The following is a 16,218-nucleotide window of genomic DNA, read 5'->3' on the forward strand; positions in this document are numbered from 1 at the left end:
GCTGATGAGAAGGAAAGTCAAAAGCCAGTGTCATAGTTGATTAGAGAGGAGCCCAGGCTTCTCAGAACTCCAATTCTTGCCCTCCTCCCTCCTTCCTTTTAATTTTAGTGATCTACCAGTGGCTGAGAGGAACGAATGAAATTACTAAGATTGATCCCTCACCAACTGGTGAGTTTCCAAGTCCCCGTGTGCTTCATTTTGATGCTGGGCATGTTTTCTACTCCTATCTGTCTATCCACATTCATTAAAATTGATTATTTGAGCCTGGCTGGGTGCTAACATACATTTTAATCTTCTGAGAACCAATGTTCTGCACCCTGAATCCACATACGTGCAAGTATTCTGCCCAGGGTCTTAAAGCCTGGTCTTCCTGGGCGTTGGCTCAATCATCACTGGATTCCACCACCACCAAGCCCTGGGTTCCTAAGTGTAGGAAAGTAAGAAAACAAAAAGACAACTGGACTGCTAGATTGCAGAAGTAGAAGCTAATGGACCAAAACACACTGAGTATTTTTAAAGAATATGCACAAATCTGGGGACAAGGAAATCCCTGCCGAGGCTTGAGATCCCATAATTACCGTGACTTAGCGGGTCAAATGTCTAGATTCACTACTAGAATCTAGTAGTGAAAACATAGGCTTGGTCTTTGTCTTCCAGGATTGTATATTTCAGTGGACTGGGAGATGCATAGATTTACCAAAAGCTGTGAGTGGTATTTAAGAAATAAAGGTATGTGATGATTAGGAAGTAAATATACCCTCTGCAGGGGGATTTTCAAAGAGGTCCTTCCTGAAGATTCCATCCGAGTGCTACAAGGACTCTCAATACAAATCACCAGGATAGAAGTATTTTCCGGGAGAAACAGCACAAAATCTCTGAGGAAAGGAACACTTTGTAGCTTACAGAAAGCCTTCATGGCTAACGCGTGGTGAGCAGCGGAGGGATAGACTCCAGGAGAAAACCGGACAGATGAAAGGTTTGTCTCTCAAGCTTGTGCAGACTGTGTTTTATTCCCAGGGGGTGATGTGGAGTTTTAAGCAGAGCAGTGGGGTGATCTGATTTAGACCTTTAAGAGAACGCTAAGATTGCCTTCTGGTTAATGGATGGAAGGGGTTGGACTTGGACAAAATGTATGTAAAGCTCAAAATTTATAAGATAACAAGGGTGGACCTTTTACATTGCTGTTAAAAATTTTTGTGAAGAATATTAATAGCTTTAATTGAATTTTTATAGCAAGTAAAAGACCAGGAAATATGGAGTTATGCTTTTAGGAGCTCCTCTTTGGAGTCTTAGATCTGTCTCCAATCAGTGTAGAAAGGTCACCTTCATACCATCCATCCATTTTACATGCAGGATGGCCTGAGATTCCATATAATAGTCTATGATTCCTCAGGCTTTTCAAAAGACTTACTTAGAGAAAATAAAAAACAGCAACAAAAATCCTACTATTGGTACTTCTAAAAATACACCTTAATCACTTCTACCCAACAGACTGACATTTTTAACTTGAAGTCAAATGTGTACATAATGGTGACACTAAGTAGAAATTGATTTTTTTAATCCATACAACAGACATAAAGAGAAAAGTGCCACTGTTTAGATTATAGGTAAATGGACCTTTGTGCTACATGCTTTCCATGTATGTAGACAGAGGCAAGTAGATCTCTGAGTTAGAAGGCAGTCTGAGCTACAGAGTGAGTTCTAGGACAGTGAGGGCTACATAGAGACTCCCCCAAAAAATCAGTTATAGTAAATATCCACAGGTCACTAGCATAGTTAAATCTCAAAGCAGCTTTACACAACCACAGATTTGACACTAGACTTAAACACACACAAAAAGCATTTGTCGTTGTGAAACCCCAATTAACTTCCTGAAGACTATGAACCAGAAGCCAGAGCTGGATTTAGAATGAAGCTAGGTATGACCCCCAAAACCATGTGTTTTCCATCGGACCCCAATTCCTCCTCCTCGGTCTATTCAGAGTTTTCACTGTCTACATTGTTTATCAAGTCAGTCAATACTCTAAACTCTGTGTGTGTGTGTGTGTGTGTGTGTGTGTGTGTGTGTGTGTGTGTGTGTATTCTGAGACAAATAGGTCACTGGCTCTGAAAAGCTATTTAGAATACTTTATGCCATAGCCCTAGGAATTGACCAGATGTAACCTTCTCCATTACCTAAGTAGCTAGCTGTTCATCACTTGACTATCTGCCTAGTAACAAAATCTTCAATCAACCATTTCAATGTAGTTCCAGTTGGACTGGGTGATGTCGAGACCAAAAGAAAATGAAATGCTGAGAGAGGTACTGGCTGGGCTGGCAGGGATGAGACAGGATCGTCCCCAAAGTGCTGTGATTTGTGCAGGCCCCACTGGGAATTTTCTTAAGGTCCATTTTCTAAATCTTTTGGAAGAACAGGAAGAATTCTCATCCAATAGCTTCCCTGATAAAAGTCTTCCTGCAGGCTGCTGGTCATGCAGTTTCTCATGACAAACTGGTCCTAGCAGCGGTGAACTTGGTGATCTTCAGATAAATCTCTGCGGGTCCCAAAATGTGGCCAGAAAATGACTCTTGATGAATAGAGCCTAAATGGAAACTCAGTAGAATGAAGGGATTGCCCTGATTTCTCCACCTACCAAGTTGCTAAGGCACTTTGGGTAGCCACACTTCTCTCCACACCTCAACACATGCAGGTGTACAATGGCAGAGCTGAAACGGCTAAACCAGCAGTCAAGTCCATTGCTCTGGTCACCACAGGCACATGCCAGGGTCTGGGGCTGTATTGTGTGAGCTATGACTACTTCAGAATCCTCCCTTCCAAACTCAAGGAGTCCATGACTCTTTAGGAAGTGACGAGGACACCTGCTATTCACAGTCATCAAGGGATAGAATAAGGGTCATCTTTAAACTGTAATCGTAAAACAATGTAAAAGAATTTGAAGGAAAAAATATTTCACGGCCAGAGTTTGAAACCATGTTATATTAGCATTATGTATACCTTGAATTTTGATTACGTGGAGATAAGCACCTAATTATTGTCCCAAATGCAGTTATACTTTGTCTACTTTCAATGTTCTTGTTTAGCATGATCACTGTGTTCTTCTCAGGTAGCATCCCTAGGATTTAATCCTTTCCTTGTTTCTACTCCTTAATACTAACCCACAAACTAAGCATCAGGCCCTTTTCTGTACAAATACTTGCCCACAAGACAGGAACATGCTATGTTCAAACACATTTTAGCTATCACGTTCAAGAAGAGCAAGTCTCTCCCACCAAGACGCTCACTCATTCATGCATTCATCAACTACCCATTGAGTAACTGCCCTTGGCTAGGTGAGGTGCTAGAGTGAGCACAGAGAAATGGAGACGGCTGCCCAAATGGCTAAGGGCTGATTCTCTTGGACACCAGGCTCAGTGTGAGCATTGCTCTGATTATAGGGCACTGTAGTAAAGAACGGGAGACTGATCTGAGGCAATCAGAAAAAACCTTCCAAGGAAGTGATGTTTGAACTACAGGAGGAAGTAAGCCAGGAACAAGAAATCATGGCAGCGAGGGAGAGAAAAGCAAATCTGCCCTCTTAGCCTGGCTTTCCATTGCTTCAAACCAAAGCACGGGATTCCCTTTCCCTGCACAGAAATTAGCCTCAAATTATTTCCACTGAAAACACTCAAAATGTTGGACACTGATATTAAAAGGGAAGATGCTTTCCCGGGGTCTACTGTTTCTGCTCATCATCAATCTGTTCATCATTAATCTCATCATGCAGAAAATTGAAGGCAAATCTTTCTCCACGGACTATTTGTTTTTAATGATTTTAATGTTAGATTGGGTTTTGATGTTACCTGGATGAGACATCTATTGGGCTGGTGCTGAGAACATGGAAGACTTCAGGAAATTCCCTGTAGTTAAATCTATACTTTTTCAGTAAGCTGGCTTTTCCTGGGATAACCCCAGATTACCTTAAACTTGACTCTGAAGACGGCTGCTGAGTTCAGTCAGGGAGTCATTAGAGGATCTGGCTTTTCACCCTGTTCAGAAAAGCAAGCTGGTTTGAAGGCTTTCATTGAGTGCTTAGTAGATTAAAAAAGCAATTGGACCCATTAACTTTGACTAATTACCCTTCCTTCCCCCGAAGTTCTGGGGTAGATGTAAGCAAAAGAGATGACGTTAGATATATTGATGTGGCTCAAACAGAATGGCAGAACTAGAAACCTTTATTTAAGCTGTCAAATGGAAAACATATACCCTGCGGTTACTTTATAGGCATTACTGATGGGAACTTTTTAAAGCAAGTCAAAAGGACTCTTCTTTCATCAAGGATGACTTAGTATTTGCATGTCACAAACTGTGGCCTGACAAATAGGAATCAGTGCTGATCATATGGTGGAATCTGTTTGTTTTCGTTTTCTTTGATGGAAACCAGAGCCTGCAAACGCTCCACCACTGAGTTACATCCTCAGCTTCCCGTTCTTCTTCTTCTTCTTTTTTTTTTATGAGATAGGTCACACTAAGTTGGTCCTGTCAGCCTTAAGTTCACTCTATAATCCACGCTGGCCTTGAAGCTGTGATCTTCTTGCTTCAATCTCCTAAGTAGATGAGGTTTCCGAGTATAATGTTTTAAGCATATGGAAATATATCTGAAGAAAAACAGCAAATACCTGAATTTTTCACTTCCTAAATTTCCAAATTTGGGGCTAGAAAAGTGGCATTTGCTTTATATTGGTCCCAGCACCTACTTTTCCAATGCCTAGGATGACCCTGTCCATTATAAATTTTTTTCATTAAGCTACATCCAATTGATTCCAAGCTTACATCATAAGGGACAGCTTCTAGTATTTTGACACAATAAAATTTGTTTCTATTAGATACTTTTTCTTTGCAAACAAAATTGCACTGGTTGCTAATGATCTTTCCCCCAGTTCTTCAGTGGTATGTCCCAGTTGCCATCTCTTACCAATACCACTGCTCTGCAACATCGAAATGTCTCGTTGCCCTGGGGTAATCTAATTCCACCCAAGCACAGATACTGGATTTTTTTCTTGTTAACATGTACAGCCTCATGGTGGCTGTTCAATGCATGCTTATTCTGAGTTGAGTTGGCCTCAATATGAAATTTCAGTGGCTTACCTCAGGAAAGTAGATGAGATTGGTGAATTATATCTGGATTTTGTTTATGCTTTCATTTTATATAATAATTTTTCTCCTTCATTTCTTATTAAATGCTATATATTTGAATTCTATTTATTTTATATCAACCAATAATAAAATTTAATCCTTATCAATGTATGTGTGGGTTTGTAAATGACTCTGCAAAACTGGAAAATAAAAATAAACTCACCATCCTTGCTCATATGTGAAATAAAATAACCAATGAAAAATTAAAAGCAATAATAATAAAAAAAGAGAGAGATCAGCTCAGGAACAAGCACTGAGGATAGCAATAGCAACCAAGAGAAGCTGGACTGATCAGACAGTTCTCATGGGAAGTATGTACTAAGAACGCTACAGTGAGAGGAAGAAGACACAGCCAAAGTCCCAAACACTTTCAACCTAGGAGGTAGTTTCTTCTCATCTCCATTTTGTCCTGTTTCAAACTCTGTACCTCAAGCTCCAGAAGATCCGGCCTCCATGGGCATTCCAATATATGCTACTCACACACATGCGTATATATGCACATAAAAAAGTAAGAAATAAAACATTGATAACTACATTTGATTAGCATATTATATAATTGTACCTGAACAAATTATTCTAGTAGGCATAAAACACCAAACATGAATCCTTTATCAGTAACTCAAACAAAACTTCTCTTCTTGAAGGAGATTAAAGTTTAGGGAACTTTTAAACTCCCCCTCCCCAATTTCTATTAAAAAAAACACATACACATATAAACATGTACATGCGGGCACATTGACCTAAACTGCATTTTCTCATAGTATTGATATTTTTCAAAAATCAACGCCTTTTATATTGGAGTGGGAAAAATTGAGTAAATTGGGTCCTGTCTGTATTCCACATTCACTTCCGGGGGTGAAAATTTCCAAGCTGTGGACACAAGATCATTTTGTCCATTGGATAGTGGTCACCTCTCCAGCCACAGCCGGACATCTTGGCCCACTGATTTCAGTGGTAGGGTCACTTGGGTTCACACTTGCCTGTGTCCCATAAACAAACCATTATGTGCCCACTCCTCTCTCTCCCACTCTCAGTTGTCAGGGGTCCCTTTGCCTCCCTAAGTCTGACCCTGTCCCTACCTTTATTCTCCCCTAACCTGACATGAAGCCAGGACTGGGGCTGGCATATCTCTTGAATGCATTACCGTGGACACACTATTTTAAGACTGAAATTTCCATTAGCAATTGCATTTCCCATTGGGTGGCTTCAAATTGGTCACCTGTAAATGGATGTACCATGTTGTTTCAAGAAACCAGCAGAAGTTTCACAGCTACCTCGTTTTGTTAAAAAATAGCCCAGGGTGAAACAACTCAAATGCAATCACATTTCCCCATTTGAGTGACAGAATCCGCAATCTAGGCAAGCTTCTCAGACAGGAGAGGATCAATGTAAGAAGACATTTGTTCATAATTGTGATTGCTGGGGTAACTGGACAAGGGATTGGAAACTAGGGCTCAGATGCTGAAGGTTTGCTTTTTGGACTCTGTCTACTGTTCTGAAACTTCTACCCAGACATCTGAAATTTTGGTTTTTGGTGAAGGCTCAGCCACAGCTGACAAACTGTGCATATCCCATCGCAAATAAAAAATGAAGACCAGTATCCCCGCTCCCCAAACCGTGATCCAATAATATGAGCTGAACAGCAAGGGTGAGGCATTGGGCACCACCTAGAGCACATAAGGAAAAGACACGGAGTTTTTTCTTAAATGTTCCTGGGTTTAAGTCCCCAAATACAAAAGCTGTTTTAATGGTGCCATTCAATCATACTAGCTAAAGGTCATGAGTAAGCTCATAAGATGCAAATTAGTACAAAATTAGTAAACACCTCCTGCATGATCAGCCAACAGTAGGGATGCCTTGCTGCTCATGTGTTATTTTCTTCATCTGAGAGAGCTTGAAATTGCAACACAGAAGATGACAAAGGACAACCAAAGACTTTTGGTTGCAAAGAACTTTCTGTCCCCATCACATCATCATTCAGACCATATCTGGAAACTCTGAATTCTTCCCTAAGGTGAGATTTATCAGTGGCCCAGATTGCCTGCACCCAGAACTGACATCATTCACACGTCTCTGGACATTGGAAACTAGCTACAGACAGAAGTAGAATCCTCTGATAGGCTTCTGAGAAAATTCTGGACTCTTAATTCAGAAAATAGAGGGGACATTCAGACCCTAGTTATTTCATTTCCTGGCGTATAAGCTATAAGACCATATGAATTACATAAAGGCTCTTCTGGACCAGAATACTGGGACTTCCTCCCACAAGAAGACCTCATTAGACATTGCTTTAGCTTTGTGTGGAGAGCAAATCTTACTGCTGTAAGTACTATGAGAAAGTAAATCAGATTCTTACCTTTAAAATGCATAAACACATTATTTGGATGTGATACTTCATTTTCTCTTCATGAAAACAAGGAAAATTGTGTCATTGACTATTGAGCCTTGCTTGTAGGGACTGGTTCGAATTCCTATAGATCTCATTCCCATAAAAGGGGACAATACTACATTCATGTTTTGGAGACTTTATGTGGATATTTTAGGAAATGTCACCCAAGTTGATGATTATCTAAATGCTACTCTGTGCCTTCTTTAAAAAAAAAATCAACTCACATTTGAAGAAATCTGTGCTTCTCATCCCTAGATTTGGGGAAAACATAATTCTGTCTTTTCCAAACAGGGCAACATTCTCCCTGAACTCTCAAATCCAGAGTGTTAAAACTATCCCAAGAGCTTTCTTAAAAAGAAAAATGGTAATTATTTAAGGAAGTGAATATGCAAATTAGTATGATTCACTTTCCTACCATATGTATATGGTATAACACCACTGTGTGCCCTTTTACTATATGATTATCACCCACCAAAAAGACAAATTAAACTTTTGTAAAGGAAAAGCCTCCTCTTATGATTGAATTTGTATTTTAACAAATGATATAGAAAATGAATTGTATTACTGTATGTACATGGGATGTTCTTATCCAGTCCAAATATTATTCTTGCATTCTTTAGGACCAAGGACAATACATAAGAACTTGAAAGGTTTTCTTTTCCACAGACCAAGCACTTTGGACAACAAGCAAATGGAATGACAGATGCTCAAGGCCAGGCATAAGATATGCCCCAAAGGTGATGGCAGGGTGGTCCAAAAACCAGCTAAACCAGACTTTGATCATCCTACTTCTCAGTGCAGACTCGTCTGGAACTGGAAATAAGCAGACTTTGAGAACTGACAGTCTTCAGGTCAAGTGGGAGAAGTTTTGGTGAAGTCCTGGTTTGCTGACTGTGTTATCCTCTATAGGTTTATCCAAATCAGCAGTGAGCTGTCCCTAAGCCATACCCACTTGTAACTGGATATCGAGGATACCACAATTACCTAATAGTGGAGCAAAAAAACTATAGAATCCTTTCCCTCGCTTAACCTTCTTAAGCAAATCAGCTAAAGGGACATGCTTGAGCTGAAGTTTGTCAGGGCTCGGTTCCAGAAAAGACTCAAAGTTATCACTTTTGGACTTCTCTAATAGCACTGGGAGATGTAGTCTGAAAGGCAGTCTCTGAAGTCCCAGAATGCAAAGGAGATCTCATACTGAGAGGCACCACAGGGATGCTTTTATGCTTTAAAATTTAAAGGTTTTTGCTCTTCACTGTAATGTCAGCTGTCATGGTGGTAGTGTCATTTATTTCATGATGATCTGGTGGCCAAAAACCAGAAACAAAGCTCAGAAAATATTATTTTTATTTAGAAAGGCTTGGTACAGAGGATCTTTCTAAATTTAGAGTTACGTTGGAGGAAAATGAGATATGATAACAGGGCACTTAATAATAAAGACCAGTGACACTTCCCTAGAGGTAATCTTGACATAGACACCCTTACATCCATCCACTCTGTTGTTCATTCAATGCATACTTATTAAAAACCTAGCAAACACATCAAGTGATAGAAACTTGGTCATACATGGGCACTGTGCCTTATTTCAAGGAGATCAGAGACTAATGAACAAGCACACACATGCTCAAGAAACAAGTTCTCTGCTAAGGACAATGTATGCTCAGAATACACTCCCAGAAGGTGACTATGTCTGATTTCATTTTGAAAGAAGATGAAGAACATGTGTGCGCTCGGGACTGATCAGGGCAGAAGCCTAAAGTCTTGTGTCTACTTATCTCATGCATGCTTCTACCTCACTCATATATATTAGGAGATCTAAGTACATAGCTTTTTGAACAAACATGTACTGAGCAACTATAAAATATGAGGCATTGTCACGGGTAACTGTCAATACAAAAAGACCAAATCTCCTGCCTCAATGTAGCTAGAGAGAGATGCAAAAGGAAGCAAATATTAGGTTCTTATTTCCTGGCCAACTGGTCTACAGAACCACAGTATCATGCAGAACCCTGTTATTTGTGTGTGTGTGTATGTGTGCTTCTTGGAACATGGTGGGAAAGAGTGAAGTGGAAGGCTTTGGTCCTGAGACTGCGTGAGTTGACTTGAAGAACCGGCAGCAATGCTGCGAAGGATGTGCCTAGATTTACTCTCTTGCCTCATCACTCTGTGTCTCCTTTATGTTTCTGCCAATTTCCCCTCCTTCCTGCCAGTCTGGGTCCCAGATTTGTAACTTTTTGGTTTTGTTGTGTGATCTACTTAGATTAACTTGTATTATGTGTGTAACTGTAGGATTATAACTACACATGGAGGTCTGTTTGGGTCACCAGTGGGCATAACTGAGGGCAATGACTTCTCTTCTAAATCAGTAGCAAAGAGTTCAGCAATGGAGAGTGGGGTTCCCTTGAACACCTCTTTCATCCACACCTGGTTGTTGATGGACACTGTACATATATCCCAGCTTCTGTGAATTTGAGTGACAATAACTATGACATTTCATAGCTCTTCCCCCCATCTTCCAGCTGTTACATTCTTTCCTACTCCCTTTTTCACAATGGAAAATAGATGGGTCTCCCAGGTGTACTTTCTGCCTTAAATCTAGTACTAGGAACCAAGGCCAAATAGTGTTACGGCCATCTGGGAAGTGGCAGGACCTGAAAGGAGTAAGGGATTCAGTGGGTTCAAAGGAAAAGAAGAAGCATCTCAAGTTTTTATGTCACAAAGCAAACAATGAGCATCCCACCCCCACTCAAATACAGCTAACAAAAGCTCCTTAGACCCTGTCATGGTATTTCCACCACTCCCACACTCTCAAGCAAGACCCTGTCTTCACAATCTTGCCTACAGAAGATCTGTAATCCACATATGAGCTTTGGTATGTCTTAAGCTCTGTGGAAGAGAGAGTTATTTCAGAAATGCCTGAAGAGTGTATGCAGACCAACAAGGACAATTCTGGGAACTACCGCATCTGTTTTACAATGAAAGTTTGAAGTGAGAGTTCAACTCAAGCAATAACTATCATTGATACTGTTGATTTTGCCTCTCTGATGATATCTAAAGCACCAGATAAGATGAACAGCATGATTTATTTATGGCATCATCTATTTATAATGGTACAGTAATATCTGATTATCATAAAATATATTCCTACTTCATCCTGAGCTCATAAATATCTAGAAACACCAGCTAAAACTGTGAATACATAGTACAACTGAACGTTAAATAATACATTTTTATCAATCTTATATTAAAGTGTATATTTAAAACTGGAATCATTTGCAAAACCCAACTCTGTTTTGACCTGATCTCAACCTAGCTCTTCTATGTTAGGTGGCTTTAAAAGAATAGAAAGTATTGTGCTATTTAAAATAGCTCATTCTGGCATGACTTTATGTAGACAAATGACTCATGTCTTATATTTCCCAATTCTCCTTGCAAACAAATTGCTGTAAAGATACAAGTATCTGGACTGCCAGGATTGTCAGCATCAATCCACTAAGGTGAACATGGAACAAAATCCAATTATTTTCTGGTGTAGGGTGTCAAAGAACATCCCAAACTATAGTCACCTCAAAAGTCGTGTATCCTTTGTAGTGCTTTGGGAGCCACACAAAAGTAGATGACTGGCTGGTGTCTGTTTCTTATTTCAATCTGCTTGACCTTTTGAGATGATTTTGTTTCTTTACTGTATGCAGCTTAAATACAGTTGGGATTCCCCACAACAACATTTTAGTGGGAGCATCGCTTTTCCAACTAGGAACTACACCTGGATGGTACTGATAAATGAAAAGAGAGTTGAGAACAAATTCATTCTCATTGGGAACAAGCATACTGGTATCCAGGACCACGGAGGGGACCTGTGAGCAGGCAAGATTTCACTGGTCCCTGCCTTACAGAAGTGGTCAGTGAATGCCAAAGAATACTCTGGTCAGCAACCAACAAAATTTATGCCCAGTTCCCAGGGCCTCTAACAGACTAGCATAAGTTCCCAGTGATATTTTTTATCAGTCCACATCAGCATGAGAAAAAATAAAGGCAGAATAGACAGCTTACTCCATAACTTGTGTTCACGTGGGACATAGCTCAAGAATAGAGCACTGACCTGATGTATGCAAAGCCCTAGGTTTGATCCTCAACCTTACCAGAAAGCAATTAACGGCTAATTAATTCAATATGATCCAATGGTTGTTTTTTATTTCAAGGCTATGTCATTTTTGTTGGGAAAAAATGTCCAAGTTCTTCTTTTTATGAAATGTTGTTGCTTGGCCTCTTGAGTTGATTTAATGTTGATCTTCCCTTGAGAGCATGTGCCTTAAAGCTGCACTTGTGGTAAATGCTGCTACTATAGAACATATGTCCCCAAAACATGTTTTGAAACTTGCCTGCTCCATGAAATTTGGGAGTCTCAGGGCTGCAGTTATGATGGACTAGCAGAATGGATGTGCTTGATTTAATTCGAAGAAGGAAACCTGTACGCACATTAAAATTATAAGCAGCTATGGAGATGTCTCCCTCCAAATGCATGTATATACTGCAGCTGTTGAACTCTAGCTGTTAACACTTCCGAAAAGCATTCTGGCATCCCTTAGCCACAATAAACACCTAGATAGGGGCAACCTGAGTATCCTTCCCACCTCCTCTCCAAGACAGAAAAAAAAAAAAGTTGCGTCCAAACTGCACTGGAAGAGTTGTTGCCCGTGAAACAAATGGGAGATCTACCGAGGGACCACCAGTTCCATTCCTGCAGCCGCATAGCCACAGCAATTCTTAGTGTCTTGACCTGGGGTGGACTCTGCTGCTCAATTTTCTGCAATATTGGCCCCTGCTTCCTTCTTTCAAGTCCTGACCTCCTCTCCCCCTTGCCCTTTCCTGCCTACCTCCCCTGAACATCTGTCCTTTTCTCTGTAGTAATTTCCTAGGTACTTGGTGCTGAAATCAATTATGTCAGTGGAGTGAGGGTATATTTTGATTAGCCATGTTGAAACGTTTTACTCCACCCATTATCCTGGGACTGAAGAAGGGGGTTTTAGTCAATTCTACCTCTGATGAAGATTTACCATAGAGTTCTTTAGAGATATCAAATTTATATGACATTGACTATTCCTAACAATGCTATAGGAAGAATCATTATCAATGGACTAAATGATTTCAAAGAGGTTAGAGCCCATGACTCTGTTTGGACTCCGAAGTCAGTGGGTTCATATCAGCTTTGAGAAAGTTGTAGCTCTTGAACAAGTCTCTCCAAGGCTGTAGACACATGAAAGATTGGGGCCAAATGATCTTAAAATGCTTCATCACCCTCATGTGCTTTCCTGGGATGATTCTGTAACTTAGCCGGTCTAGCCTGTGTTCTACGCATAGCGAAACTAAGAGGCTGGTAGAGGAAAGCAGAGGCTGCGAGTCTATACCAAAGTGGGGAGTGTGTACTTCCTCACAGATTCACCACAGCCTCTGCTTCTACTCGGGAAAATCCCTGGTGGGGGACTGGGCTCCTCTGCTCCTCTATTCCTTTAGGCCAACTTATGGTTTGTTTGATTTAATTTTTAGTTTTCTTTAATAAGCTATCTGAAATTGGAGCTGTAAGTTGAGTATTGCATTTGGCTTGAGTCAGCCAGCTGATTCTTATCAGTGGCTGTTGAATCGCCAGGAGACAAGGTCTCTGCTATGTCCTCATGAGCCAATGCAATCTCTGCATCCATGTCCCCATGTCCGTTTACCAGCCATGGTGGTACACCTTCTTCCACCTGACGCTGTGTAATCCTGGGAAACAGTGAGATGCTGGAATTGCTTGCACTTTTGCCTAAAGAATATTATACATATATCTATATAAAAATATAGATATATAATGGTTTGTGTTGGAAGAAAACATTCTATGTGTAAAAAAAAATAAACCTTATTAATATTTGTCAAGTTTGAGAAGCAGAGCCTGGCACATCTGAGTGTCTGTGTTTGTGGGATGCTTAAATAACAAAGGCAAGCCACAAGGCACCCTGAGTCTTCTCATCACCGTTAAATGAAAGACCTCATCCAAACGTGGAATCTATTCAGTGGGGGGAGCTCATTTTGGTGGGCTTTTCGGACACACAGACTTCCTGCTATTTCTTTGGTTCTCTTTCTCTCGTACCTGAGATATGCTTAGTTAGAGAAAGAGCGGTGACTCACAATTCTCGGGCAACAGCTGCCTAAATGCCTCAACCAAAGGAATTCAGTGAACCTACACGGAGGAAAGAGAGTGTTCCTCTCCACGTGATACTTTGCCAGGTTGTGTTTCTCTGAATCAAATGCTAACTGACCAAGTGTTGTAGGCGCCACTGAATACAACTGCATGGAATGCCGTGACTGTGTGCGATGCAACATGATCTAAAAAAAACATTGCATTTCTTTTTGGATCCGAAGGGGACTAGCAGGTTTATTGTGTTTGCATGTGCTTTCCCTCTAGACTCTGGCTGCCCTAACAAGAAATTCAATAAATCTGCTTCCAAACCATCTCGCACAAGCTTTGCATGTCCAGTCTGGGCCTGAGGAAATTAACAAGAGAATAGAGCATACCATCGACTTGCGGAGTGGCGATAAGCTGAGAAGAGAGCATATCAAGCCATTCTCACTGATGTTTAAAGACTCCAGCCTGGAGCACAAGGTAGACTGAGTCTCCACGGCGGCTTTTTCTCAAGTAAATTCTTGTCCATGTTTGTGGGATCAGAGTGCGCAAGGGCTGTGGTCTTGCTTTCCGTTTCTTGCCTGTTTGGTTTGATTTGATTGATTCGATTCAGTACTGTTTTCTCTTACTCTCTTTGGAAACAATGAGTGGACGGAAGGCCATGAAAGGAGATGATCGGTAGACAAAGAGATCCTCATCTCTGAGCTTTAAGAGAAAGATGCCTAATGAAGAGGGAAGCCTTGACTCATTAAACATCAGAAGAGTTTTTTCCATTTTGAGACTATGAAGACAAGTAGCTAAGCCTTTGTGTCCACTCTGGGATGCATCCATTTCACTGTAACCCTGATAGCCTAATGTATGTGGACTCTCAAACGCTAATGTAAATGTCAGCAGTGAACCCTATATCTCTTAGATCTTAAGGTGTTAGCCAGTTTTCCAATTGTTTGCTGGATCAGAGTCCATCTCCAACCCCAATTTGGTGATATACTGTGGATTCTGAGTCAGGCTGAATTCCTCCCTTGCTTCTTCTTTTCTATGTGACCTTTGACAAGTAGAGTGACTTCACTGAGCATGTAGTCCTTTCTGTAAAAGAAGGGTACCATACATGTCTCAATCATGAGTTGCCTTGGTTACTTGTTTGTTATTATAATTTTAAGAACTGACAAAATACTAAAGGAAGAAAAGATGTCTTTTGACTCACAGTTTGGAAGACAGTACATCACGGCAAGGAAATCAGGGTACTTGAAAGAGCCGGTTGCATAGCCTTCACAGTCAGAAAGAAAAGAACAATAAACACTTGTACCATCTCCTTTCATCTCTGTATTCAGTTCACAGAGCCAGTTCATGAAATCGTGCTACCTGCCATTAGGGTAAATACTGAACTAACCTACTGAATAAAACCCTATGTATGTCCAGAAGCTAACTTCTAGGTAATCCCTCACAGACAAACTCAGAAGTTCCTTTGCTACATGATTCTGGATTCTGTCAATTTAGCAATCATAAATCATCACACAGGTTATTATGAAAGTCTCCTAGTCAAAGCTTACCTTACGCAAATTGTTCCAATATGGCAAGCCATCGCTGTGTGGCCGTTATCCATTCTCTTCTTCTGCCCCAGCTCTGTACTGGGGGAGAAGGGAAGAGGCATGGAGTGACCTGCTTAGATGAACTATGCATTTTCACTGTTAGGAGAAGGCAGACCTTCGCTGGCTGAGCATAGGAGGTGCTGGGCATCTGCAGGAGCCTCCAGCAAGAACAGCAGGGCATTTGCAAGCAAATTTCGGGAGTTTGATCCAATGCTTCACGAAGCTCCAGTGAGCAAGTCTCTTGTGAGTTTGCTCAGCTGCCTGGGAGATTAAGCTTCCCCGGTTAGGAGAATTCACAGCTCTGTGAACATGCCCTGCTCCCAGTGAATTTCTCTGATTGCTACCTACAGACTACAAACTCTAAACCGAAAGTCTTCTACCTTCAATTCCCAATTTAAATTCCATTGTGTGTACACACTAAGCAAAGGGAAAAGAAAGAAACATTTTTGCCTCAATCAACACCCCCCCCCAAGAATAGCAGGTGTAATTTTCTTATTCATAATATAATGAAGGGCTTACAGACCAGAATTAAGATAATTTTGTTTCCTGGGTGCTCTATAAAAGGAACTAGGACAATGAGCAGAGTGGCTTTTCAGAGAATCTTCTCCATTAGCCTGTGTAGACACTGTAGTTCCGCCCAGGAGTGAACAAAACCCTTTTATTTCCTTCTTCCTAGAAGTGTATTTCCCTCTAGTGTCTTAACCCCTGCAGACTGCAGTATCTAGTGTGTTTTAGATAATAGTGTCCGTATCTTATTTGCAGCTACCTTGTACTAGAACAAAAAAAAATGTCTGGTAATGCATGTCTGGGATTGATTTCTTTGACAGGGGGCGTTCTTCCAGAACAGTTATAGGGTAGTATTACAGTATACATGAGATCTGCTCATTGGTGAACAAGCCACGTACCACCTAACATGTTC

At 40.8% G+C, this 16,218-nt stretch overlaps 1 protein-coding gene across 3 annotated transcripts in view; it reads left to right on the forward strand.

The window, feature by feature from the left end:
• Adcy8 (adenylate cyclase 8) overlaps nucleotides 1-16,218 on the forward strand; it is a 202,269-nt gene that overhangs the window by 117,513 nt on the left and 68,538 nt on the right. For 2 of the 3 annotated variants that reach the window (XM_075960905.1, XM_075960906.1), the window contains exon 8: nucleotides 13,996-14,193. The exons of the other annotated variant lie outside the window; for it this stretch is intronic. In XM_075960905.1, the coding sequence (XP_075817020.1) occupies nucleotides 13,996-14,193 (198 nt within the window). The remainder of the gene's footprint in view (nucleotides 1-13,995; nucleotides 14,194-16,218) is intronic. 3 annotated transcript variants of the gene reach the window in all.

This window comes from Microtus pennsylvanicus, chromosome 2, assembly GCF_037038515.1.
Source record: "Microtus pennsylvanicus isolate mMicPen1 chromosome 2, mMicPen1.hap1, whole genome shotgun sequence".
NCBI classification, from domain to species: domain Eukaryota; kingdom Metazoa; phylum Chordata; class Mammalia; order Rodentia; family Cricetidae; genus Microtus; species Microtus pennsylvanicus.